Source organism: Ptychodera flava, chromosome 10 (assembly GCF_041260155.1).
Source record: "Ptychodera flava strain L36383 chromosome 10, AS_Pfla_20210202, whole genome shotgun sequence".
NCBI classification, from domain to species: Eukaryota; Metazoa; Hemichordata; class Enteropneusta; family Ptychoderidae; genus Ptychodera; species Ptychodera flava.
Window position 1 is genome coordinate 6,779,139 of NC_091937.1, and position 27,346 is coordinate 6,806,484.

The window sequence follows — 27,346 nt, forward strand, 5'->3', positions numbered from 1 at the left end:
ACTCCACTTTGGTCACAGGTACTAAAGGGCCACTAGATGTATATGTATAACTTTTGATGATGTTTTTCACTATTTTTGTTTTAATGTCAACTCCAGTTTCTTTTTCCTTCTGCCCAAAGCATAGCAAGATACACAGTATTCAGCTTATCAACTTGGCCTATACATGTGTATATTGTATTTTTATTATTTAAGAGTGAATTCTGGTCTGGACCAGAATTCAGATGTTTAAGAATAACTGAGCAATTAACATGTATAGATGCTGTGTTGGCAGGCTAAATAGCAGATCTTTTAAAATGCTCAGGAGAGTAAAACAGGAACTTGCAATTGACATGTACAGAACAAAAATAGTATAGAAATTATCAAAGTTACAGTTACTGGTCCTGTTAATATGAGAGAAAGTGTGTCTCATAGGTTTTTAGTAGAAGCAAATCAAGTTTGTATGTAACATACAAATGTACTTTACTAGAAAGTAGCTTAGTCCCTTACATCATGATAATCCTACCGCTGTTAGTCACTGAAAGATAATTCTTGTCAGTCTATTTCTTCAAAGTGATGGCTTAAGAAGCCTAGGGCCATTCATTTCAAATCTTATGACAAACCACATTCATGGCTGACAAATCACTGGGTTTACCCTATTAATCTCAGATGTGGTTCTTTCTTCTCTTGCAAAAGCCTTTTATCCAGAAACTCTGGACTTTTCTAGTCTGCTTTTAAATTAACAGCATTTTAGTTAAATGCTTGCACTCAAGGTCAAGGATTTGAAGGTGCATTTTAAGAAGATGAAAAGAGAAATTTAGATAAAAAAAGATTAATGGAATATGGTATTGTTGTGCCATAATTTGTTTTCCAATGAAATCAGCCTTTCTCTCTGGAAAGATTGATGCTTTATCCTGAATTGATTGATCAAGAGTATTTTAAAAGTTTATAAAGTTGGAACATTCACAGAAAAAAAGATTGAAATATACATTCACAGGTGATCTGATGTCGTGTGTGTGTGTGTGTGTGTGTGTGTAGTGTTTGTGTGTGTATTGGTCTATATATTGTGTACATTACCTCAGTTACCTACAGATCTATGTTTCTGTATCCGTCTGTATGAATGTTTTGCTGTAGTGGTACATTGAATTAATGATAAATAACTGATAGGAGAAAGTCTGACAAATTAAGAGAAAATGAAGAAATTTCATGAATTTCAAGATAACTCGTATATCCCACAGAAATGAGCAGATAAAATCATGAGTTTTGAGGTTCTTGGTTTCGAAATCACAGACACAAAATGACTGAATTGAATTTGCCGTAGGATATTTGCATTCAGAGCTCATCAAGATGAGTCAATGTTCACCTGCTCTCAGAAAAATTTTCTTTCTGTCCTTCTTGTAACCGTTTCACCACTGTGGTTTGAACCGATCCCATCGTTTTCTACACTGCAGTTGGATCTCCAGATCAGGAAACGGGGGTGAAAGGATTTTATTGCTGAGTGATAGAGAGGAAGCAGTTTCAGACAACAATCATTTTTTACTTCACTTTTTTGGCATGTTTTTCTAAAATATAAAGAGCTTATATTCAAGTTTTATAAATTGTTAGATTAAAGGTACTTCACAAGCTGTCTCTTTCATAGTCTCTAATAAATCAGTTTTAGGAAACATCTAAACACAAAATATTTTATCAGTATATCCGGTATAATGAGAAATTGAAAATTTTTCCCTGTGGTGCATGCATGAAAATAGTTTAGTATCCCCTTAAAAAAGTTACAATACAGAAAGATACTCATGTATATTGAAGCAATGTTGTAATTTGTCAGTGAGCTAACATTATAGTGGTTTCCTGGCTAACAATGCCTAGCCATTGCTTCATTATCCTTTGTGTGAAAACTGTAAACAGTGAACACTGCAGTGTTGTAAATTATGTCAGATTCTCGTTAAAAGGTCAGGACACCAGCTTTATTGCTGTGTCAATAGGTACATTACACATGCTGCAGTCACCACGTCCACATTCCCAGAAATTTCAACAAAGGTTGGAAAATCTAGAAGTAAGAAAGATCTTTTAAAACAAAGCAGCTGTAGGCATTTTTAACCAGCTGTTAGTTGCCTTGCTGTGGTTTCTGACAGACAGTACTAAAATTGCAAAACCGTATGAAAAATTTTGTTTTCAGAATGGGAATTTTGCGCCAAACGCATGTGATGCAACATGTACTCATATACCTATGCATACACAAATCATAAATTTTGCTTAAAATAAGACAATACAGATGCAAGGATTAAAAGCTGTTCTTGCCAAGTTAAGTCTTCTTGGACATACTTGTATTCTGCCCTAAACAATTCAACAGATATCACCACATCAAAGTCAAAACACTACAATATTTAGTGAAATTTTGATATTTCAAATTAGACAACACCATTAGGCTCTGAATCGATGGCATATCGTTTAACAATTAATTGGAGCATTCTACCAGCCAAGACGGTGAATATTATAATTGGGTATAATATACCGTAGTATTAGTTTGAACTTCAATTTGGTGGATAATTGGATTTGTTCCCAATTGAATTCAAGCTGACATCAGTGAAAAGTAAACACTTAGGAGAAAGGGGAGTATAAGTTCAGAACATCACCTGAGAGGAGGTATATAAAGATAAAACTCAAGTGTGTTACTGCTCATATATTCAATATTGTGGATATATATTTGATATGAGAAGGTGAAGAAAGTTCTTTTCTAGTCATTCTGTGCGTTAAAGTTACACATGAGCTGATGTGTACTGTACAAAGCATGTACATGTATCAGGAGTTGATTTTAATCCACTGTATGAGATGGAGGATCTAAGTGACCTGTCTAATGCTCAGTGATGTCATCAATACAACCTACATCTTGTGGATAAAGTTAGCTGTATATTTACATGATTGTGTTTTCAGTACTTCCTTAATTTTGATTAGTTTACGCCATGGAAAAGGATAATTAAATTGATTGACATACCTCAGTTCCATCTATCATCCCAGATCAAAATACTGTCCTTTGTTGTGATTGGCCTGACTAGCCAGTGTAGAGACTGAATATTTTTGATTGACATTTGTCGTCTTTTTGTTTATTTCAGGTGCCTTAATGTATCTGAATGAAGCAACTTTACTGAATAATTTACGCCTTAGATACAAGAAAAACCAGATTTATGTGAGTATTGTCACCATGACAACATGCAGGAAATAATTTTCAGGGGCAAAATCTAATTTCAGTGTTTACATTGCTGTGGGCAAATAGTGTATGCAACAGTATTTACATACCATTTATTTGATCAGAATGTCTTGGTTTAGTATATTTTCTCCATAATTGTCCATTCAGGAGTTTTCTTTTGATGATTTTAACTTTCACAGTAAAATTGCTGGTCAAGTGGATGGAATAAGATACTATTTCTTGCAAGAATATGGTACAAAAAGTTACAAAAATAAACTGTAAAATGTAAAGTTTATAAAATATAAAATGTTTCTGTGTTTACATGATTGATATGAGATAAAAAACATTATTTACCAATTTCTAGGACGTGCTGAGAAGAATTCTCAAAATTGAGTCACAGGTTGTGAAAAACTAACCACATTATCCAGTGAATGATGAAAAGCCCAGTGAAAGGCAGTACATTTAGTGAAAGCACCATCAGTATAGCAGAGTATTATATGCACTCACACTATCACTCTCTTCATTACAGTGCACTTACTCAGAACCAGATCGAATGCTTGATTTCTAATTTCTCTTTTTTTTCAAACAGACATATGTGGCAAATATTCTTATAGCGGTGAATCCATACAGTGAAATGCCAAAGCTGTATTCTCAAGATGTAATCAAGGCTTATCAAGGAAAATCCCTCGGTGTGCTACCCCCTCATGTTTTTGCAATCGGTAAGTACTTTACAGTGAATATCCTACAGCAAATCAATGAAATGGGGGATGTCAAGGTTATCTTGTCCCTGCCCTTTGACATGAGTAAAAGTTAATATTTGCATATAAAAAACAGCAGGTAGCTGCAAGCAGTACTGTTAGGTTCATCTTACCTGTGTCTACAGTAGAATATTCTCCTTCACCAGTATAAATAGACATCTTGATGAATATACTGCTATATTAATGATCATTTGTAAAAGGTTGTCACTCTGTTAAAGTATTATACATCTTGAAATTTATTGTTTTAACTGACCATGCTCTGCTCAAGGAAACTTCTCAACACCAAAAATCAGTGATTAACATGCAATGTTTTTGAATTCTTAGTGAAGCAAATTAAACTCAAATTGCCTTCAGTGTTCTGTGTCAACTCTGCATGAAAAATTCAGAAAATATTCAATATTAGTCAAACAAAACAAAATGGTGAATAGTTGTGTTGCTTGCCAACTCTCAAAATGAACAGGAATAAGTTGTAGACCTGCAAAAATTCATAAAATATTCAGTGTCTGAACTTCTTCTGTAAAGGAAGAGGCAAACTAGCAAAGGCATGCCAGCTTTAATGACTTTTTCTGAACATAATGTGAAACAGCCCTTGAATCCATGTGACTTTGACACCCTCTCTTCCTCAAACAAATGGTGACAATAATTTCTCACATCGTTTTCATTTCAATTTATGTTAACTTTTTGATGAGATGTTGGTACAGCAATCATATATTTTTGTAATTCTTGTTTAATCTGTGTTTACTTTCACCGCCATGGTTTGTCCCAAATCCATTGTTTTCAATGGTAAAGTTGGACCTGTATACAGGGAACTGGGGGTGAAAGGTTTAATCTGTGTTTACTTTCCGCCATTTCTTTCATTTTGGTATTTTTAAACAAGAATAAACAGATATCTGTTCAACATTTGTATTTTGGAAAAAATAAAACATGCAGCAAGTATTTTAATTCTATATAATAGTAAATCTGCACTAAAATCTAACACAAAATGAGTACTGTGGAATACTTTATTTTCACTCGGAATTTACTTTTGGCTAAAGCCGCTAGACCTGTTTTCCAGTAAAATTCAAGTGAAAATTTCAATTTTCTATACTTTGCATGTAGTCAGACTAGACGAAGTGAAAATGAGATCACAGTGAAAGAATTTGAAAATCTGTTTTCAGCTAAAATAAATTCCAGTGAAAATAAAATAGTCCACAGTATTTACCCATCCTGTTACCATGTTCCCAAGATTCATATACATTGAGTAACTAATGTTTTATTTTGCAGCTGACAAGGCTTTTCGAGACATGAAAGTTTACAAACAGAGCCAGTCCATTATTGTAAGTGGGGAGAGTGGTGCTGGCAAAACTGAATCAACAAAGTATATACTAAGGTAAGAAGTCAAGCCCTGCACCCCTCCTGTGGTAGATTTGTTTAGTTCCCACAGAATGGTATGGCATGAATGAATGGGTTTGACTGATACTCTGTGACAGCTGATCATATTCACTGAATTCTGCATTTAACTTCCACTGACATATTTTTAATGTTGAAATTTGCTCTTTTCGTATGATGAGAGATTGCACTTTGACAACTAAAACCAAAAATACCAGATATAAAGTAATTTACCGTGTCATGAAAATAGCCAATGTGTAGCCATGAAATCAGTAGAGTTGTATGTTGGCAGAGACCAATTCACTCCAATCTGCTAGTCATTCTATTAATAAAATCTGCTGCTCAGAGAATTACGTGAAGATGCTGGAGTTTAAAAGCTCACGTCACCAACTTGTCAGGTTTTTCTGACAGACCTATAGTATCATCATTGTGTATAGTCTGCAGTTCAGGCCAAAAAATAGCCTCTGTTGATAATGAATTATTATTATTTGATGCATACTGCTTTATGAAACACCTTGCATAATAGGCCCACTCTCCAATAAAATATCACACTTTGACAACAGTCATGTTCTATGGAAAACAGACACTAATGATATCATGTCATAACACTACAAACACACAGGTGAATGAAAACAACATGCCCAGGAATACACAATTTTTCTGTGTACGTTTTGATGTACACAATTTGTCTGCATTGTGGTCCGCTCACTCAAATTTTGAGTTTCACCCATTGAATACATTACTTAGGAAGTTGAGCATACGGTAGGATGTGTTATGGTGAGGACATCCATTCCCAAGTACAAGTGTCTCAACCAAGTCTTGCTACATAATACAGTCTTTTCAAGGTGGCAGCCTCCAGACTGTAGCCCTAATTCAAACTTTGAGCTGATTCAAACTTTGACCTCATTCAAACTTCAATAATAACTTGAACTCTTTCAATGTCTCAGCAAGACCTTTTCACATTTTTCTCCCCAGGTATTTGACAGAATCCCATGGTTCAGGAGCAGGCGTTATAGAACAGAGAATTGTAGAAGCCAATCCACTTCTAGAGGCATTCGGCAATGCAAAAACCATGAGGAACAATAATAGCAGTCGTTTTGGAAAATTTGTAGAAATGCATTTCAGTGACAAGGTACGTTATGGCAGGCCAAGTAGGCAACAACCTGCTTCTAGCCTAAGAATGTATGGTTAGCTGAACAAAATAGATAACTCATATCAGATAATTTGGAAGTAATTCTATTTTGCATGAAATTAATGAAATAAATAGATACCACTTCCTTTTGTTTATAGACTGATACTTCCCCAGAAATTAAAAGATTTTTCATTTGTCAATTTGATTTTCTGCCGGTCACTTCCTTCCTAAAAAATAATAAAAATATGCTTTGTCCCTTCCACCGCAGCTTATTAATAGTAAATTGCAACAGGCAGTGTATGATGACAACAGCAACAACATTGCCAACACAGACTTGCAATTGAATACAATGTGACAGTCGATACAATGTGTATGCAGCTTCTCTGTCTGTTGAGTCACAGTTCTGTAACAAATTACAAACCAAGCTTTCTGTTATTAAATTTTCATTCCAAGAAAATATTTTTCATCTTTCACTTTGAAGACATGATCTCTACAAAAACAGGTTGAACAACTTGAATTCTTCACAGCTGTGGGATAATGTCATATTTTCTTATCGTCTATTTTGTCTCAGAATATGGTAGTTGGTGGATACGTATCCCATTATTTGTTGGAGAAATCCCGTATTGTTGGACAGAGCAAAGAAGAGAGGAATTATCACGTGTTTTACAGAATGTGTGCTGGTGCTTCACCTGAACTACGTCAAAAACTTGCAATCACGACACCCGATGATTACAATGTAAGTACTATCTACTTTCACCCTCTGCCTGTTTACATTTTGTAATTAAGCAATAAAGCACACCCAGCGATGGTATACCACAAGATTTTGACCAGTTCACGACATATATGCACGAGCGATAGCGAGTACATATATAGAGTGAACCGCTCAAAACCGAATTTATTGCTATTATATCATACCAGTATATTGAAATTCTGACATGGAGCGTCGAAAAAGGATTTTAATTTAAGCTGAGAGCTTGCCGTGTACCCACCATGGTATGTCATGAATATACCATGGTTGTTTTCACGTCTCAACCAATCAGATTGCTGTATTTGGGCAATCAATAGTCAGATTGCTGTATTTGGGCTATCAATAGTCAGATTGCTGTATTTGGGCTATCAATATACTGGTATGATATAATGTAGTATAGTGCCTGTAATTGGGCCCCTGGCCTGTTGGTTAACTGAAATAAATAAATAAATAAATAATTGTGTTTCTTTTCAAGTAAAGGCTTGGCTGCTGTCTTTGCACATAATTTGGTATTCGATTAAAAAAGCAAAATCATTTGTTTTTCATCCTCATGCTCATTGATCTAGAGTAGAGGCACTAGCCCATTATTTTCATGTTTAATACTTGTAAAAAATTACAGACATGAAAAATGATAGTGTGCTAGACACAGAAAATGATAGGACTTTGTTAGGGTCACGTATATGAACTGCAGAAATCACTATCAACATCACACTGAATGTCAGAATTACTGCTAATTGTTACCATTCATAATGTGTTATTTTTTCATGCAGTGGGTGGATCTTGTAAACCCCTAAAAAGACAATAAACCCCATGTCACTGCATCAAAACAGATAAAACAACAAACTGGATTTTCAGGCCAAAAACCAAACTTTTCAGGTGCAACCCTTTGTCTGATTGCTTTCAGTGTGAATTCTGATGATGTTTATAGGAGACCTTGGATGAGAATCAAATCCATTGCTTTTAACCTTAGAAAATATTATATACATAATGATTTGCATCTTGCAACTTGCCTACCCACTGGTTCTCAAGATATCCTCACCGACACTTAAAATCATAAGTGATAAAGAAAGTGGTGACGTCATTTGTGATATCTCCATGACATCCATGGTAATTAGCTACTGTGTGGGTAGTTTAGCAAACTAAAACCTTGGTGTGTAGTATCCTGCAATATGATACTTGACATTTATCATAAATACACTGACATTACTTCAGTGAGATATTGGTTAGCTGTGTTTAGAGGATATGTCATTTTTCCTTGAGATCATCAAATGAACCAGTATGTATGATCACATTTAAATTTTTTTTTATTCCTGAAAATTAGCATGTTTTTTCTCTACGGTAAAGTATTTTGAATACCAAAGAAGGGTCATACAGTCTTGCAAACACAACACATTTGCAATGTACAATTTTACTGTAGATTGATGAATTCATATCAAGAATAGAATGACTTGTCAACAATAACAGTAGGCATGCATCATATCCATACAGGCTGTGCATTTTGATGTGATTTTGGATGTAGAACAAGTTTTACAAATTGAACAAAACTAATTGAATTTAGGTTGAGAGTTGCAGCTTGCGAACATGTTGGGGGTCTATAGGAAAGAGACAACGAGCAGTGGTTAGGAACAGTGACAAGTAGTCTAGAATGCAGACAAATCATAGAACCAACAAGATATTCAAAAAAAACAAATAATGAATATATGAATAAATAGATAATAAAATAGAAATTAAAGAATTCATAAAACCAAGCTCAAACCAATAACCCTGAGCCTCCTATCTAGACTTGTCAAATTGTATGGTAGTACTGTTTTTTTCGTACAACAGAGTGCATTGACTATTATAGTTGGTTTGGTGTAAGGAAGCAAAGATGTAATTGCAGTTTATTATGTAATGTTTTTAGGAAACAGGAAGGTACTTTCTGTTGTTGTTACAATGCTGTAAATTGATAAATGAACTGTACAAGCTGTGACACTGCATAGAAAATGAAGCAATGTGTTAACACAACATTTATAATGGTAGTCACTGGTATTGGTGTTACATCACAAGCTGGCATTGTATCACAGACAAATTCAGATGACTGATTAGTTGATATAGGAACTGACTTTTTGACAGGTTTACATACATGAAATGTTAAAACTCCAGTAACTTTATGTAATTTTGATTTATTTTGATTGGTGTGCAAATATTGTTTATTGTTCTATTCTTTAACGTACAATGCTCCCCAAGGACAGATATTCGAACTCTCAAACTTTCACATTTCATTTCTGATCTACCTCTTGTGGGAGCTCATTTTAAAACTTTCACTGTAAGAAAAATTTTGACTGTCTTAGTTTTTCGAAATCAAAAATTTTATTTTTCTTAGCTCACATTTGGTATACCGATGTGAGGTTATCGTATAAGCTGAATCAGTTCATTTGCATCTGATTTGCATGTCTGTATATTTGTGGGTATGTATGTGCGGATGTATGTCCGTCACACACAAAGGCTCCCATACCGCCAAAGCTACCATCTCAGTATTTGGTGTACAGGTAGATGCAGGGGTTGAGATGTGAATTTGTTCAAATGAACACATCAGTGTCAAAAATGTGCAAATGAGGTAAGAAAAAGTGAAATCCTGCAAATGTGCAGGAGGCATGGCAGTGAGAAACAGGCCAACTCCACTGATCTTGACTCATTTCCTGTCATCGTTTATGAACTGTTACATATTAACAGACCAGCTGAAACCATAGACAGTAGATGGGGAAGACCGTCTATACTAAACTAAGAGGGGCTTGTTTCTGCTATGCATGTTGCTAAAGTTGACCTCCAGTACCTAAAGTTAGACCTTAATTACTTTTGTCATTCTTGTTTTTCTGGTTTAAATATTTCTTGTTGTTTTTCTGGTTGTACTGTGCAGAAATCATTGTCATAACATCAACGTAGAATTTTCCTCCACTGAACAGATAGAAACAACATTTATTGTTGATCATTGGTAACCCATACTGGTATATACCAATTCTGATCAAATTTGAGCGACACCGTATAATTGCGGTATTTTTCTTCATGGAGTTGACACAGGGATTAGGGTAGCCATTTTGAATTTCAAATATTGGAAAATCATGGGTAATTTGTTTCTCAAGTACCAAAATTTGCACAATGACCCCTGATTTTTATTATTCTTGATTTTGAACAAGTATGATTGAAATATTTTTTGAGGAAAATTTGAGCCAAATTTTAAGTCGTACAATTTTGAGGTGCATACTACCTTAAATCATATCTAAATGCAGTATTCAATTTGCAAACAGGGAGTTTGAATGTCCAATGTTGAAAACTGAATTGCAATCTGAATTAGAATTCACTTGTCAACAATAGCATACTCTATGCAATCATTGCCTTTGCAAAGCCAATACTTTGTACTGCTGAGCAGTATAGGGAAAGGAAAATACACCTATTTCCTTGAACAAAGATAATGAAAATGTATTCAAAAGTTACTGCTATTGTCCCTTCAGGATTACGGGATTGTAAGTAGTGTTGGTGTTCACATGGTGAAAAAACAATTCATTTCATATCCAGTGTTTCTCTCATTAATATTACATGTATTTTCGGTATGTAGGTCACTGTCACAATCAAGCTGCAAAAATTGATACGTTTTTTGAGTCCAAAAAACAACAAGTTTTCCAAAACATTTGATGGAACTTTTTGACCATCACTACTTATTTTGCAAGATTTTGATAATGAAGAAGTATTGATGGCTCTTACCAATAGATTGAGTCAAAGTCTACCATCATTGCTATCAAGCATAGGAATTTTGTTTATGTTTCAACAGCAGTTTTGATGGTGAAATTAAGGATATTTAACAAACCAATTCCAATCTGCGTGTATCAGTAACATTTCAAAGTTCCCAAGCTGTATATGCATATCATGCTAAACTTTGTTTTGTCATGACCACCACCTATTTCATTCAGACCTCTAAAATGTATTCTGGGTGTATACATAGACCACCACACTAGAATCTAATATTGAACCCTGACTCTGTCACGGTAGAAACACTTTTTTGTGCAATGATCTTGCTTCAATGTTTCTGTACCATAGCTAAACCTGTGACAGTCACATAAGAGCAAATGGTGAAGTGGTTGCACTGAGCTGTCATTGCCATTGAACATGCGGCCCATGAATTTCATAATTCTTGCTTAACTCTGTTTATTTTAATAGCGGACTTGTTTGCTCTGTTTGAGCACCAGTATGTGTATCCAGAATGAAATAAATCTTCTAATCCTTTGATCAGAGCTCAAGAGCTCAAGTCATGCAAGCTCATGTTGTGTTTCCTCTTTTCTGCTTCCCCTTTGTGGAATTGCACCAATATGAAAGTTCTACCACTCAAAATATGGAATGATTCATATCTCAACCTACAGAAGATTGCTCTGTGAACTTTGAAAGAACAACTCAAACAGCTAGATCTGTCTCTTCGTTTACCAGTGTGAGTGCGTGCACGCACTCGCACGCACACACACACACACACACACACACACAATTACAACAATAACAACAACAACAACAACAACAATTTGTCCAACTACCAAGTAACTTTAAATGATCCTCTGTCTAGTAATGTTATAAATCTTATCTCTGCCTCAAGATATAATAATATTTTTTCTTTCTCAACAGTATCTGAAAAAGGGAAATACACAGTATTTTACCTCAAAGGAAACTGCCTCCAAATTAACAACTGATCGTCTCAGTGCTCAGGTAAGATTTTTCTTTCCAACTTCAACAGCGCCATCTATAGTTTATTGGCATGTATGCTTATGTCTTTCCTTTCAGTACACTATAGCTGCTGATCGATGGTTTTCTATGATTTACACTTTACTTTCATTGGATGAAACAAATCTTATCCTATGATTTCTTACTGTTATTTTACTTTCATGTTCTTAACTGAGTTCTGAATTTTTATTTCATATTTTACTTCACTTCAACTAAAATCTTTTCTTCACCATGACTAACTCAAATCCGTAAGTAAACACCATTGATGACAAAGAGTTTTATGTTATATTTGTCTAATGATTTTGCTGTAAGTTGATACTGTCACTGTCACATTCATCTGTTTTGTCAAATATTGCCCTATGTTTTTAAACTTGACACTGTTATATACAACATGAATAACCTGTATTGTCAATTATTGACCTGTTGTGATGACATATCACACTGTCACACATAATGTTACTGACTTGTATAGTCAATCATTGAACTGTGTTGATGATTGTCTCATGTGTTATTGATCTGTATGGTGTCTCAATTATTATCTATCGATATTGTGCATTATGTATTTATTTATTGTCAAAAAGAATTAGTGTGCCCACAAGAAGTGTACTTATTATCATCAAGCATAAAGCCTTCCACCTTCTGAGCTGCGCGACAAATTTCTACTGTTAATTTTCCAGCCTTTCAAACTTCACTATACATTCAAACAACTGCTTTGTCGTGACCATATGTTCTCATATTTGGATGAGATGTTAGAGCAAAAATTGTGAACTGTACATTCAAGCCGCCTCATAATGCCTGTACATCTCATGTGATATTATTCCTGTTGCAAATAGAAATTATCTGTCTGCTGATGTATACATATTGGATGATACCATTCTGAAAAGTGTAGTGTGAGAGGCTGTATGATGGGACACATTCACCAGCACTTTCTCAGTGTAGTATTTTGAAGAGCGCCCTCTATGACCTGGTGATATGCATGTGTGATATGTGAACTGCAACAACTGCACACCATCACATAAAGTTAAATTGTGATTGTTTGTAACCTAAATGTATTTTAAAAGCAACATTATTGACAGTAAAATTCGAGCAGTTGGTAGGTGTTTACAATTGATGGCAAATTATGCACAAAATGGAATAATTCTAACTAAGTGTTGGTCATGTCCAACGTACTATTGTCAATCTTATAGGTCAGGCCCTGGTTACATCAAGATGTATCATGCCTATAGACCTTTTCCCGGTGATCCCATAATGCATTGCTATGGTTATATCAAACACTGTGTACACACTCAAAACAACAAAAGCATACTGATTTTGTTTTTTACTATGGATTGTTATACAAGAATGACACAAATTTACAATGCCAAAAATGCCTTGTGTATTTTGTATCCATCGGCGACAAAAATATAGGTCAGAGTGTAACCTGCCATAGTGTTCCATGGGTATACCTTGCGTTTACCCTAGGATAAAAAGTTGTATGAGTAATGTACGCTTTATATACCCTAACGCACTTTGCATGATGGAACTGGTAAAAGAACTCTTCTACATCTCAGCATTCCATAACATGTGATGCTGCACCTCAGTTCCTCACCAAACTGATCCTTTCTATAAAGCAAACATATGTCCATACTTGTGTCAATCTCTGCCATTTATGCTTACAGGGCAAATATGCTAATTATATGACCTTTGACACCTCTTTACACAGCATAAGAAGGAAGGTGGTATGACTGACATCATCTTGGACGATATCAAAGATTTCAAGAAGATGGACGTTGCAATGCAGAAATTAGGAATCACAGAGGACGAAAAGATGGATATATTCCGTATTGTTGCCGGTGTCTTACATCTTGGAAATGTAGCTTTTGAGGAGAGTTCAGAAGACAGTAAAGGTAATGGTTATATGATTGGCTATTTGGTAACCTTTGATCCTGAGTTTTTCTACATTCACAGATGAGAATAATGTTATAATAATGAAGAATAGAGAGATGGGAAAATGCTTTTTTTTTCATCACCTTATGAAAAATGAATAGTCTTTACAATATTTAAATTATAAATGGTTCTCTGTCCACCAATGGTACTCAGTCAAGTGAAAGTCATTCTGTCTGATTTAGTATGATCTGACTATGGTCTCATTGTGCTGTCAAGAAATTTGTCAGCATTACTTTATTTCATTTGGAATATTCTAAAGTGTGTCTTTTGGAATCTGGAATACAAATAATGAAAGCTAGGCTATGACTGCAGATGACTTGTGTAGCTTTAATGGATTAATTATCAGACATTTAGGGATACAGTGAACAGGAGTTTGACTATATCAGTCCTTCCTTGCATACAAAGTAATAAGAAATGAATAATTCTCCCATTAAGTATTGTTTTCATAAATTGAAATCTAGTTTTGAATAGGACCAGGCAAGTGCATCATTGTACTCCATTGGTAACACCAGACAGCTTATAACCTTGTTTTGACCAGTTTGTTTTAAGTTGCATTAAACTAATATGAACTTCTATGAAATACCAACTAATTGTTCTCAGAAACTATGTATCCCCCCTTCCCTAGCTTTTACTGCTAACATACTTTATTGGTTTTCTCACTTATTTTTTTTCAACACAGTTGTGGCCTCCTCTGATTGCAACTACCAAGGTCACCGATGGTTTTTCAAACTTTATGTGTTTATAATTTAAGTTTGGTATTTTTGTATCAAAAAAAATTTTAATTGCAAGATGTATGTTGTGTATTTATTTTGTCTGGCAATAATGCATGATATATTTGCTTTTACTTAAGAAGTATGCACAATGTCACATGTTCATTAAAGTGAAGGTATATCTCCACACTGTGTTAAGACCCAAAACTTAAAAGCAAATATTGATTGTAGACAATTTCCATGTATTCTCCTTAGTATAACTTTCATTTTATTTTCTTCATTTTCACAGGAGGAAGTATGGTTTCTGACAAAGCTGAAAATTCTCTTAAATTGGCAGCAAAGACGTTGATGGTTGACCCTGAAGATCTGAGGGAGAGCTTAACAACTCGTATTATGCAGACAACCAAGGGAGGCGGCCGTGGAACTCTCATTAAGTAGGTCAAGTTCATTCACTTTCAGTGGGAAAAAAGAAACAAGTGACAAGCAAGACTTGTGTCTATACATCCAATGTTGGAGACTTTCTCCCTACAGACAATTCAATAATACTTATGTCAACACATCTTGTACTTGATTAAGTAGTTGTCCAGTATAAGCGAAATTGGTCTTCAAAAAAAGTGTTGTTTGTAATAGCAAAATGTGGCAGGAGATTAGTGTGGAAAGCAACTTGATCATCACAAATTTGCATATATCCATAATTTTAAAGAGTCTTATTAGTCTTTATGGAATATCAGCAACATCACATAGTTTTGGTAGAATATCTTTAGCTCCACAATTTCTTTACATGCCCCTCCCTTTAAATTAAATTCAATGATTGGTTGCCATAGGTACAGTTCCCATCATTCCTTTATCAGCTTTAACCCTTTCACCCCCAGTTCCCTGTGTACAGGTCCAACTTTACCTTAGGGAACAATGGATTTGGGACAAACCATGGTGGTGAAAGGGTTAACTATGAAATGTTTTCTTTTAACAGAGTTCCACTTCGCAAAGACCAAGCATCTCATGCTAGAGACGCTCTCGCCAAAGCCATTTACTCACGGCTGTTTGACTACATCGTGGAGCGAGTCAACCGCTGTTTCCCGTTCAAAACCTCAGCAAATTTCATTGGTGTGCTTGACATTGCTGGTTTTGAATACTTTCAACTCAATAGTTTTGAACAGTTCTGTATCAACTACTGCAATGAGAAATTGCAACAGTTCTTCAACAAGAGAGTGCTCAAAGAGGTGAGTACAAACTATTGGAAAGTTAGGGGTGCTTTGTTGCTTTTCAAATAAGGATATGTGTGATGTGACAATGTAGATGACAAGTGTTACAATACAAAATGAAGGGTCGGTTTTGTTAATTCCCTATACCTCATAAAATGTCATAATATCACTATGATGTACTCCCTAGGTTAACAGAAAAACGTAAAATGTACGTATAGTTTCAAATTTAGGAGATTTCATGCATCTACTGTGACCAGGTATCTCCCACTCTATCTGGGTCCGGTTTTCACATGTAAAATAACAAAATTGCCTGGAAATTTTTCAGTGAAAACGGCAAAGCTTGTCATGTTTTAACGTGACCATTTCTCCCCCCAGGAACAAGAACTGTACAAGAAGGAAGGACTAGGAATAGCTCATGTCAGCTACGTTGACAACCAAGATGTCATAGGTAATGTCTTCTGAAATAGAAGTTTGTAAAGACTGAAGTAAACTGAGTCCATGCTAAACAGTTTTACAAATCAACAAAATCATTAAGAGTTCAGTTGCATTAGAAAGTTATGGCAAAGACCATAATAAAAAACAAAAAATGCTGAGAATATTTGACTCAATTTTCTTCGTATGTGCTCCATTTTTTTACCCCAATCATGCTTTACAGTGGTCCAACTAACCAGTTAAAAGCAATAGGAATGTACCAAAGTGTAGTATTCATAGGTACTAGCCTGATGGTTGTTTGGTCTGTTTATATGCACAGTTTACAACTCAGTATTAGTGTACCAGCACACAACCCATGTGAAATCCTACATATAACATTAGATAGGTTAGAGAATATGTTTTTGAATGAGGTTGGTCTGAGTTCAAGTGATTAGGGCAGAGATGATGATTCTGTTTGTTCAAACTTTATCACTATTGCTACAATAAGTTGCAAAGACAACCACCTGTTAGAGTATCAGTGGGAGAATGCATGACGACAAATTAACCAAGTGAGTGATGTGCTCTGGGTATTAGCATTTACTTTGAAGTATGTGATATACAGCCTTTAATAGTGTACAGAATAAACTTAATTGTCATTAGGCAGGTTTCAGCCAAAAGGTATAAAATTACTTGTCTTTGATTGGTCCTACCAAGTTCATCATTAGATCAAATATATTAAACTAGTGAAGTACAATGTGTCCTGTATGGTGTGCTTTAACAAAATATTGAACATTTGAAGGCCCCTAAAAACATAGACTGTGAATATGATTTTTATGAACAAAAAGTCGCTGTGACAGACCATGCCAAATGTATGAATATACTTGTGGTTTTGACTCGATACCGCATTTTACTAACTTGGCAGGTAGGGAAGTGACTCTGTCTGGCAGGAAAAGGATTGAGTGACAGGATTAGAGTGTAAAAACAGGATGTTATGAAAGGAACCAACATGATTACAATCAGACTTCATTGTCAAGGATTTAAATAGTACAATTTTACATGTAGAAGTGAAACTAGGTTTATTTGTCAAATGTGTGACCAACTACAAACAGAAAAAGACTAGAGCAGTTATGTTTTTTATCTGAATAACTAAAAATATATGTAAAAGAGAAAGATTCAAAGAGTCATGTTACATGGGTAGTTTAATAATGACTCCGTCAAATCTAATTTAGAGTAATTATGTGACATAGATTTTGTGGTGCAGTCGAGTATTTAATTTTGTCGTCTGTGTCCATATTTTTTTACTGTAAATGATTATTTAAAAATTGTTTGTTTAAGATTATGAAATAGATAAAATTTTATGGTGACCTTATTCTAAGCAGGAACGTAGTTCAGAGATAGTTGATGATCAATTTCACAATGTGATTTGACTAATCATTGAAATACTTTACATTATTTTACAGACATGATTGAGATGAAACCAGGTGGAATAATGGATCTCCTGGATGAAGAAAGCAAACTACCAAAGGCTAGCCCTAACAACTTTACATCTACTATACACAAAAAGCATAAAGATAATTTCAGATTAGATGTAAGTATGCCCAACACAATAGTAAGATTCAGAAATGAAAATAGGTTTTGACTGAGAATATCACAAATTATGACTGTAGTGCAGTTACTTCTCGTTTGCGGATGAAGACCAGATCGATGTCATACTGGTTTACAAGTATGCTGGTGCACAAGCTTGAACAGCGCCCTCTATATGGAACTAGAAAATAATGTTTTGTACACTTTGGCAAAATAAGAATGATTGGTGTATTTTAAGATTAACTATCTTGCACATCTCTGTGTATCAACAGATCCCTAGGAAATCAAGACTTGCTCTCCACAGACAGATCCGTGATGACGAAGGGTTCCTCATTCGCCATTTTGCTGGTGCAGTCTGCTATCAAACGGTTAGTGAAACTTTGCCAATTAGGGAAGCAAAAGACAGTGGTGTACATCAAATCAGTACACAGTGAGAGGGATTGCGAGAACACTGTATGTTGAAACAGGACATATAAAGTTACACAGAGTGAAAAGTAATGACTGACTTCAATATCAAGTTCATGAAATTCTGAGATACGAAAAGTACATCAAGAGTTCTTCAAACTGAACACCTGGTTAGGGAGCATGGAAATCAGTCACAAAGTTAAGGTGTTCTCTTATGTATCAACATGTGTTTGAAAAAGACAATGTAAAATCTAGGGAAGTAAATTCAATGTTTTCTGATTTGCTATTTCTTATAACAGTGAAAAAGGAGGATCTCTCGATACATATCATTGTGCACAATATATAAAATGTATTGTTTTGAAATTTTTAGAATGAATTCATCTACAAGAACAATGATGCCCTTCACGCATCCCTGGAGTGCCTTATGCAGGAAAGTAAGGATAAATTTGTCAAGAGTCTATTCCCAGGATCACCTAGTTCATCCTCCATCAAGAAACTAGCATTCATCAGTGTTGGAAGTAAATTTAAGGTAAGGCTACACACAGAAATTCATGTTATGGTCTGGCAGAAATGGATAATGTGTGTAGTGATAAAGTGTATAATTTTTGCCACATTTTGTGTAATCGGGCATGTTATTTTTAATCACTGTTGTACCAATGAAAATGTAAAAGATTCCATCTTCCCAGCTGTCTGCCTGCCTGCCTTCTTGGCTATCCGTATCTGTGTCTTTTTTCCCTGTCTCTTTTTCCATTGTCTTTTGTTTGTCTCTTGATGAAAAAGATGTGCCTTTGCAAAACTTGAGATGTACGTGTGTACTTTTAATGACAGTCGGTGATTTGAATATTCAAATAATCATCTGCTGTATCAGGTTCAAGTTTCATATGAAGAACTACTTTTCTAGCAAAGTCTGCCACATTTGTGTAGTGCAAACAATCAGATCAGAAAACGGATAAAAAACCATAATGTATGCTATATTTTCATTCCGTACAGAGTCAATTAATGGAGCTGATGGACAAGCTGGAGAGTACAGGCTCTAATTTCATCCGTTGTATCAAACCCAATTCAAAGATGGTTGATAAACTCTTTGAAGGTGGACAGATTCTCAGTCAGTTACAGTGTGCTGGTATGTATGCATATATCTTGTAGGTCATGTTACTTCCCTATGGTGAGGCAGTGGGGTGGAATCTGCTAATCGCAGTATATGACAAGTGTACCGGAAAAACTTATCACTTCTTCTAATTCACAGGAATGTGTAACATGTTCGTTATAAATATTCTATAAGATTTTACTTTCAAGAAAAGTGATCTGCAATGTCAGTTACGACCTTCCTTGATGTAGAAAAAGTTGTCCAAATTCATTGTGTCATGCAGTCAATCCTCTCTGCATTGTAGAACTATTCATTAAAAACTTTGCGACTGCATTGAGAATGATATTTACAATACTTTGGTATCAAAGAAAATGAATTTACCAAAATCAGTCTCGTTTGCTTACAATCACCCTGTTTGACTTTTTCCCATAATGTAGGTATGGTGTCTGTGTTGGATCTGATGCAAGGTGGTTACCCATCACGTGCTGTCTTTGCAGATCTCTATCAAATGTACAAAAAATACATGCCAAAGGAACTTATCCGATTGGATCCCAGGCTCTTCTGTAAGGTATGCATAACCACTGTTGCTCATGTTTTGATTAATTGTTCTAAACACCCTAGTCAAGTATGTGTTTGCACTCCACAGTGATTCAGCTGTCGTCAAATGCAATATGAATCTGAAAACTACATCCACATCTAGATTTGCCACGTTATAACCACTGTAAATGCATTGAACATGGAAATATGTAAAACAGGATCATAGGCCACACCTCATTAGCATTTTCACTTGAACGTGGGAGAGATGCAAAATGTTTTAAAATTCAAATATTTAGTAACTGTAAACTTCTAATCTTGTCCTACAGATTGTTCTAGTTTTACTATTTTCATTTACATTTCATGGTGAATGTCATGACTTTCATCAAATTCATGAGACTTAATTCAGAAATTTTACTATATTCCTTTTCTTCATCCATTGCAGGCCCTGTTCAAGGCTCTTGGTTTGAACGACTACGATTTCAAGTTTGGCTTGACCAAGGTTTTCTTTAGACCTGGGAAGTTTGCTGAGTTTGATCAGCTGCTGAAGTCTGATCCGGAACATCTGGCATTCTTGGTGAAGAAAGTGAAGAGATGGCTACTGTGTACAAGATGGAAGTATGCACAGTTTGGCACACTCATGGTTATCAAGTGTAAGTATACACAGTTTGGCACATTCATGATTATGAAGTGTAAGTGTGCGCAGTATGGCACATTCATGGTTATCAGGTAACTATTCGCAGTATGGCACACTCATGGTTATCAGGTAACTATTCGCAGTATGGCACACTCATGGTTATCAGGTAACTATTCGCAGTATGGCACACTCATGGTTATCAGGTAACTATTCGCAGTTTGGCACATTCATGGTTATGAAGTGTAAGTGTGCGCAGTATGGCACACTCATGGTTATCAGGTAACTATTCGCAGTATTGCACACTCATGGTTATCAGGTAACTATTCGCAGTATGGCACATTCATGGTTATCAGGTAACTATTCGCAGTATGGCACATTCATGGTTATCAGGTAACTATTCGCAGTATGGCACATTCATGGTTATCAGGTAACTATTCGCAGTATGGCACATTCATGGTTATCAGGTAACGATTCGCAGTATGGCACATTCATGGTTATCAGGTAACTATTCGCAGTATGGCACATTCATGGTTATCAGGTAACTATTTGCAGTATGGCACACTCATGGTTATCAGGTAACTATTCGCAGTATGGCACATTCATGGTTATCAGGTAACTATTCGCAGTATGGCACACTCATGGTTATCAGGTAACTATTCGCTGTATGGCACATTCATGGTTATCAGGTAACTATTCGCAGTATGGCACATTCATGGTTATCAAGGTAACTATTCGCAGTATGGCACATTCATGGTTATCAGGTAACTATTCGCAGTATGGCACACTCATGGTTATCAGGTAACTATTTGCAGTATGGCACACTCATGGTTATCAGGTAACTATTCGCAGTATGGCACATTCATGGTTATCAGGTAACTATTCGCAGTATGGCACATTCATGGTTATCAGGTAACTATTTGCAGTATGGCACATTCATGGTTATCAGGTAACTATTCGCAGTATGGCACACTCATGGTTATCAAGTGTAAGTATGTGCAATATGGCACATTCATGATTATGAAGTGTAAGTGTGCGCAGTATGGCGCACTCACGGTTATCAGGTAAATATACACAGTATGGCACACTCATGGTTATCAGGATAGTGTAAACAAACTAAGGTGTAAGTTTCACATTGTAGAAATCCTAAAGCAGACTATCACACACAAAGTAAGCATTAATGTATGACATCAAGAAAAAATCACTACCATACTCTTCTACTTCAAATAATTTCCTTTAGAATTACCCCTTTCACCACCATCTTTTGGTACAGCCCTGTTGTTCATTTCAGTGAAAGTTGGACCTGTACAATGGGAAGTGGGGTGAAAGGGTAAAGCTCTTAATGCAAGCCAGAATTCTATTTCCATGAATTTTACCGTCAAGGATTTTTTCTTCGGTCAAAATTTAGCCTCAAACTCAAATTTGTTCTGCCTGACATGGATTTTGTACAACACCTGTAAATTCTTGTAGCTTGCTTGGATTTCAAATGTACATTTATTGGCATTCATGGTCATCAAGTCACATTTGGTCTGCTAATTGATCATCAACTTTTGCTTTCTTTCCAGTAAAGAACAAGATAATGTACCGCAAAAAGGCTCTGATCAAAATTCAAAGCTGTATACGCATGTACATTGCAATCAAGAAACACAGACCTCGTTACAAGGGTCTACAGCAAGTGTCTAAACTGAGAGTGCAGCTTAACCAGATGAAAAAGATAGGTGAGTATGCATTCTGGACAAATCTAAACATGAAATATTAGTATGGATCAACCGTGTTTCTCTATAATATCTATCTAGTTTGTCATGTGTTGTTCAATTCAGATTTGGCTGCAACTACTAAACCAAGTTTACATGAATGCATTCAGTAAAGATTATTTCCTGCTGAAACTGACATAAAAGGTCTAAAGTCAGTGCCGACTGGTAAATTGTATCAGAGACATAATAGATTTATCCATTTTTCAGTGAGCGGCATCAAAGAAGATAAGAAGACAAAAGACAGACTCAGCAAAGATGTGGCAGAAGTTGAGAAAGCCATGGATACTTTGGTGAAGAAAATCAAGGTAAAAGTTGTCATCAGCAAGTCTATGTTTACTCACTGATTGAGATTTGAAGAATGGTTTGTGACATCATAGAAATATCAATGTTGGATAAAAATTGTTGTAGATGTAACCAGTTGTTGCCATCCAACAAAAACGACTGTTTCTGATAGAATAAAATCCTCAAATAAAGTTTCATGAGATGTGTCCATGCAAACCATTTGAGTTCTGTGCTTATCCTCTGTTGAACTTAGAAAGCTGTTATTAATTGCTATCACAATAGTAGAGAAACTGATATTTTGTATATTCATACTTAGATACCTTCCTTCCATAACCTGCTTTACCCATGTGTACAAGCATGTATAGAAATGCATGTATTTCTGTGTGTGTTTGCAAAAGTGGGTTTGTTTGTACCTTGGTGCATTCGAAATCTGGGTTTAACCACGGTCCCTCTATCACCGGTCTGGCAACGCAGATTAATTTGCACTGTCAAAGGTGTGAATCACCGTGACGATTGGGTCAGTCCGTAGCGACGCGATCAGCTGAGCGTTTGGCGCCATTTTCGAATGCAGTGCTCTGTGTTTATAGCCAGTTTATAGCCGTTTTCTTGTAAAATCAGCAAACCTTTTGAGTCGGAATCATCTTACAGTGAGCAGAAATGTACATTGTCTCGGGTGAGTGTTGCCCTATATGAATAGTTAGCAGCGTGTTCATTTTTAGCCGGATGCCGGCCAAATTGACCGGCTACTTTCGTATTTTGGCTGGCTATACTTTTCTCTCCGCTGGGCGACTGATGCCATATGTTGTGGGTTCGAACCCGATTGAAAACTAGCCGTGTTTTCAGCACTGTTTCCCTCTCAGTCCGGGAAATTCTGGTTTTGATAACAATATTTTGAGTTTTTGGTGGTCTTGCAAGCCGGAGATAATATTTCAGAAGTGCCGATGTGGCTATATCATGTAGTCTAGCAATTTACGCAGTGAACTTGTTGCTATCACTGTAGTACCGAGATCAGCGAACGTGTTGTACTCATGCTGGGAATCACTCTCGAGGTCAACCTTGCTTGCCCGATCACAGGCCGAATTATTCCGACGTTCACATTGGGTATAGCCGAAAATTGGACTAACACACAATTACGTTATGCCCGCGAATACCCGACCATTTCCGAATGAAGCCAACTTTTGTTTCGCTCAAACGCAGAAGAGAAAGTCGACGCTTGAGAGCTTTGGTTTTCTGTGTAACAGTAGGGCCTTGTCTGATGGGTTTTGTAGGTTTTTGATCCAATCTAAAGCGACCAAAAGTTACTGAGTCTCATTTTTCATACTTTGAAACGCCATGTCAATCCATCCATGGTCAATCACGATGCCAATATTCAAGTCGATTGCGTTTTTTGGAGGGGCCGTGGTTGTGTGCATCGCGGAAAAGAAAGTCGACACTTGAAAACTTTGATTTTCTGCGTAAGAGTAGAACTTTGTCTGTTGGTTTTGGGAGGTTTAGATCAAATCTAAATAAACAAAAAATTACTTGGTCTCACTTTTCGTACTTTTGAAACGCTACGTCGATCACAGTGTCAAATTTCAGGTCGACCGATATTGCGTTGTGTGTACTGTGTTACAATTGACTGCCGGTGCTTTGTACACACACGGTGTAGTACATGCTCGTGTTCGGTGTCGTTTGAGGTTTTATCAAACATGAACACTGAAATTTAGCTCTCTTTTTCAATTATATTCAACATCACCAAAAAATCCATAATCAGCTCGCGGATTCGTTTTATTGTGAAATTAGTACAGTGAATTAAAATCACTGAAAATTGTGTTCCTATAATTCATTGAATTGAATAAACTGTTTGACATTACTCTTCAATCAAGTTTATTTAAATCAGTAAAAAACTTTGTACAGCCAGGCTGGTCAGGATTCTAGCGGATCGTTTTCTGGGTTATGAAAACCCCTATTCTATGATGTATTTCAAAATGTTTGTTCGAGTCATGAGCTAAACATAATTCTACACAACAGTCTGGTGAAATTTTGCTATTATCCTTGTGCAGTTGACAGGCCCGAGTGATATCAAATTAATTTTCCTGACGTTTTTTAAAAACTTTATCCCTTAAAAACATGTTGTAATTGACAATGATAATGATTATTCTGTATGCTGAAATGGTCTTTAATACTGTACAAGAATGCATAAAATTACTCCAACATGTCTTCAAAATTTAAAAATTTCTTTCCCACAGGGATGGGGGACCCCGTCCCTGAAACCCTCCCCCTGTGTGTATGTTGGAATAACCTTTTATACACTCTATAAGAATGCATGAAAATGCTCAGAAATGTCTTTAATTAAAAAAAAAAATACTTAAACACCCCCCCCCCCCCCGGCCCAGGGAACCTTATTGCACACAGAAGCTAACCGCCTACTTTTCTGAATTTTTCGCCTACTTCAAAAATTTTTGAGAACCCTGAGTTAGCAGCATTCCTTGTAACATATGCAATGATTTTTGTGTTCGTGTTTGATCTCCTTTGCCTGTATGGTGATCGGAAAGTATTCGATTTTTAGACTCCTTTTCTTGGTAAACGTTTAAAGACTAAAATTACTACTATCCTTATCGTATGGCTTAAACCTGCTTTTAATTGGTGGGCAGGTTTTTGGCGACTACATATCATAATGCCGCTTGAAATATCGAGTGTTTTTTCGAACTAGTAATTGATGTTTTGAGTCAAGATGGCGGCTATCGTGAGCAGTACCTCCTGAACTTAACCTCATCGATGAATATCCTATAGTTAAATACGTACGCAAACTTGAGACAGTTGTTTGAAAGCGGTCACAAAAGTGTGGTTTCTTGATTTTGAGCAATCTAAATGTTACACGAAATGAGACACTGATAGTCGTTTTCGATAGGTACGATCTGATGAATGCGTAATAATGGACGATCCTTAGTTCGCAACGACCACCAGCTAATGTGAAGTTTAGACTCTTTTACATCTTGAAAGTCAAATGCAGTGTATTCATTTTGAACTAAATGGACAAAACATGTCTTTTATAAATTGGTGAGGTACTTTAACATTCTTGTTTCCTTCTGAGTTTGGAAATTTCGTAGCCTTTATTTTGTTTACATGATTTGTTTACGTTCCAATCTGCTGCAATTGGATCAATCATTCTACAGCTGTCTTACGTGACGTTGGCTCCGGGCTGCTGTTGAATCCTTGTGTTCACCTCAACACCATTGACATTTCAAATTTGACATTCCGTGTCGACAGTTTCTTCGAGAATGAAGTTCCAAACAATATTTTGATTGTCCAAATCGACAAAATCTCCATGTCATTTCCACATGTTCTGCTCAGACCGAGGAAGTCACGTTGCATTTGTTTACGTCTAGTGTACACAAATGCGCAGTGCGCAAGCGCAAAACTCCAAACTGCATTGCATGCTGGTGATTTTTCTGACGTTGATCTGAATATTCATAAGACGGCAACCCGTTGGGTATCGATATCAAGTGTGAATGGTTTGTTTGCCGTCAACGCGGATAGGGACAATAGGAAACCTGCCGTTGCCAGACCGGTGATAGAGGGACCGTGGTTTAACCTATTGGCAAGGTTGTTTTTGGTTACACCTTATTCCTTGTGATTTAAAACTATGTTGCATTGTGGGTAATGTAACCTGGGGAGAGCTCTGAATAGGGTTAGACAATGTTACCGGTAGTAATTTTCATTGACAGACGACCATGATGACCAGAAAGCAGATAGACGCAGCCTACTTTGACCTGGCCAATAGGGTCAACCATGAACTGAAGGAGATTGCTAAGAAGAAGGCAGAGGCAGAGGAACAGGAAAGACTTCGCAAGATCCAGGAACAGATGGAATTGGAACGGAAAAAAAAAGAGGAAGAAGAAAGAAAGAGAAAGCAAGAAGAGGAAGAAAGACGAATGTAAGTAAAGTGTCTGTGAATGCATCGTAAGGCTGCAACAGTCTCTGTGTTTTCAATGGTAACATGTTATATTCCCATTTCTGTAAATCCTGTCTGTGAAAGCTTTAAAATTATAGCGAGCTTTGTCAATTTTTCCTTTATTTATTCTATGTATCAACCACACTCTTTGGTCAACTTCTTAAGATAAAGCGTACAACAATACCTCTTTGGCTTGGCAACTCAACCTGTATATGAGTGACTTGTCAATCTCTGTGTGTATTTTTGCACTTGAAAATCACAATTAACTCCCAATAGCAAGCCACTTTTTACCAGATGATATCAAGGCTAATACTTGACAAGAAACTTTGTCCGTCTGTTTCTTTATGAGTAAGCAGGAATAGAAGCATACTTAATCAAAGAGAGAAAGTATTTTATGATCTGGTCCAAAACCAATACAGACATTATCAAAGTTAATATGTTTAGAGAATTAATATGCACCTTTTTTGGCTTTTCTTTGATAAAAAAAACAGCAAAGCAGAAATGGAGGCCAAGCGTAAGAGGGAAGAAGAAGAAGCCAGACGGCGTGAAGAGGAGGAGAGAAAACGACAGGAAGAGGAGAGAAAGAGAATTGAAGCAGATCGTAAATTACAGGAAGAAAAACGAAGACAAGAAGAGGCAGAAGCTAAAAGGTACCTTTGCAGCTTGTTGTGTCTTCAACACTCTAGAGAAAAATTTGTAAATTTTTGTAAAAAGATTTAGGTAATTATTTTGCTGGTAAAGATAAGAGATGAATGCAACAAAGGCTCATTCTGTGTATTTTGTTGATATTTTCTTGTATAATATTATTTTACAAGACTTTGCAATTTTGAAAATGACAGATTTTTAAATCTCTGTTTTACCAATTGAGAAGCCATGTGTGGTTATCAGACTGGTCTAGTGTGGGTGGGAGCCCTGTAAAAATTCTTCATTGAGGCTGCAGCTTGTATGGTACTATTTACAGTTCTGTGCTACATTAAGGT

At 36.1% G+C, this 27,346-nt stretch overlaps 1 protein-coding gene across 1 annotated transcript in view; it reads left to right on the forward strand.

Annotated features, from left to right (window-relative positions):
* The window catches only part of LOC139141874 (unconventional myosin-VI-like), a 63,009-nt gene that overhangs the window by 23,260 nt on the left and 12,403 nt on the right, over window positions 1–27,346 (forward strand). The window contains exons 4-23 of the mRNA XM_070711629.1: window positions 3,084–3,157; window positions 3,747–3,876; window positions 5,179–5,284; window positions 6,259–6,415; window positions 6,987–7,151; window positions 11,808–11,888; window positions 13,606–13,789; window positions 14,829–14,973; window positions 15,510–15,759; window positions 16,117–16,189; window positions 17,613–17,740; window positions 18,009–18,104; window positions 18,512–18,670; window positions 19,132–19,264; window positions 19,666–19,796; window positions 20,208–20,415; window positions 21,962–22,114; window positions 22,358–22,455; window positions 26,140–26,348; window positions 26,858–27,016. Of these exons, the coding sequence (XP_070567730.1) occupies window positions 3,084–3,157; window positions 3,747–3,876; window positions 5,179–5,284; window positions 6,259–6,415; window positions 6,987–7,151; window positions 11,808–11,888; window positions 13,606–13,789; window positions 14,829–14,973; window positions 15,510–15,759; window positions 16,117–16,189; window positions 17,613–17,740; window positions 18,009–18,104; window positions 18,512–18,670; window positions 19,132–19,264; window positions 19,666–19,796; window positions 20,208–20,415; window positions 21,962–22,114; window positions 22,358–22,455; window positions 26,140–26,348; window positions 26,858–27,016 (2,839 nt within the window). The remainder of the gene's footprint in view (window positions 1–3,083; window positions 3,158–3,746; window positions 3,877–5,178; window positions 5,285–6,258; window positions 6,416–6,986; window positions 7,152–11,807; window positions 11,889–13,605; window positions 13,790–14,828; window positions 14,974–15,509; window positions 15,760–16,116; window positions 16,190–17,612; window positions 17,741–18,008; window positions 18,105–18,511; window positions 18,671–19,131; window positions 19,265–19,665; window positions 19,797–20,207; window positions 20,416–21,961; window positions 22,115–22,357; window positions 22,456–26,139; window positions 26,349–26,857; window positions 27,017–27,346) is intronic.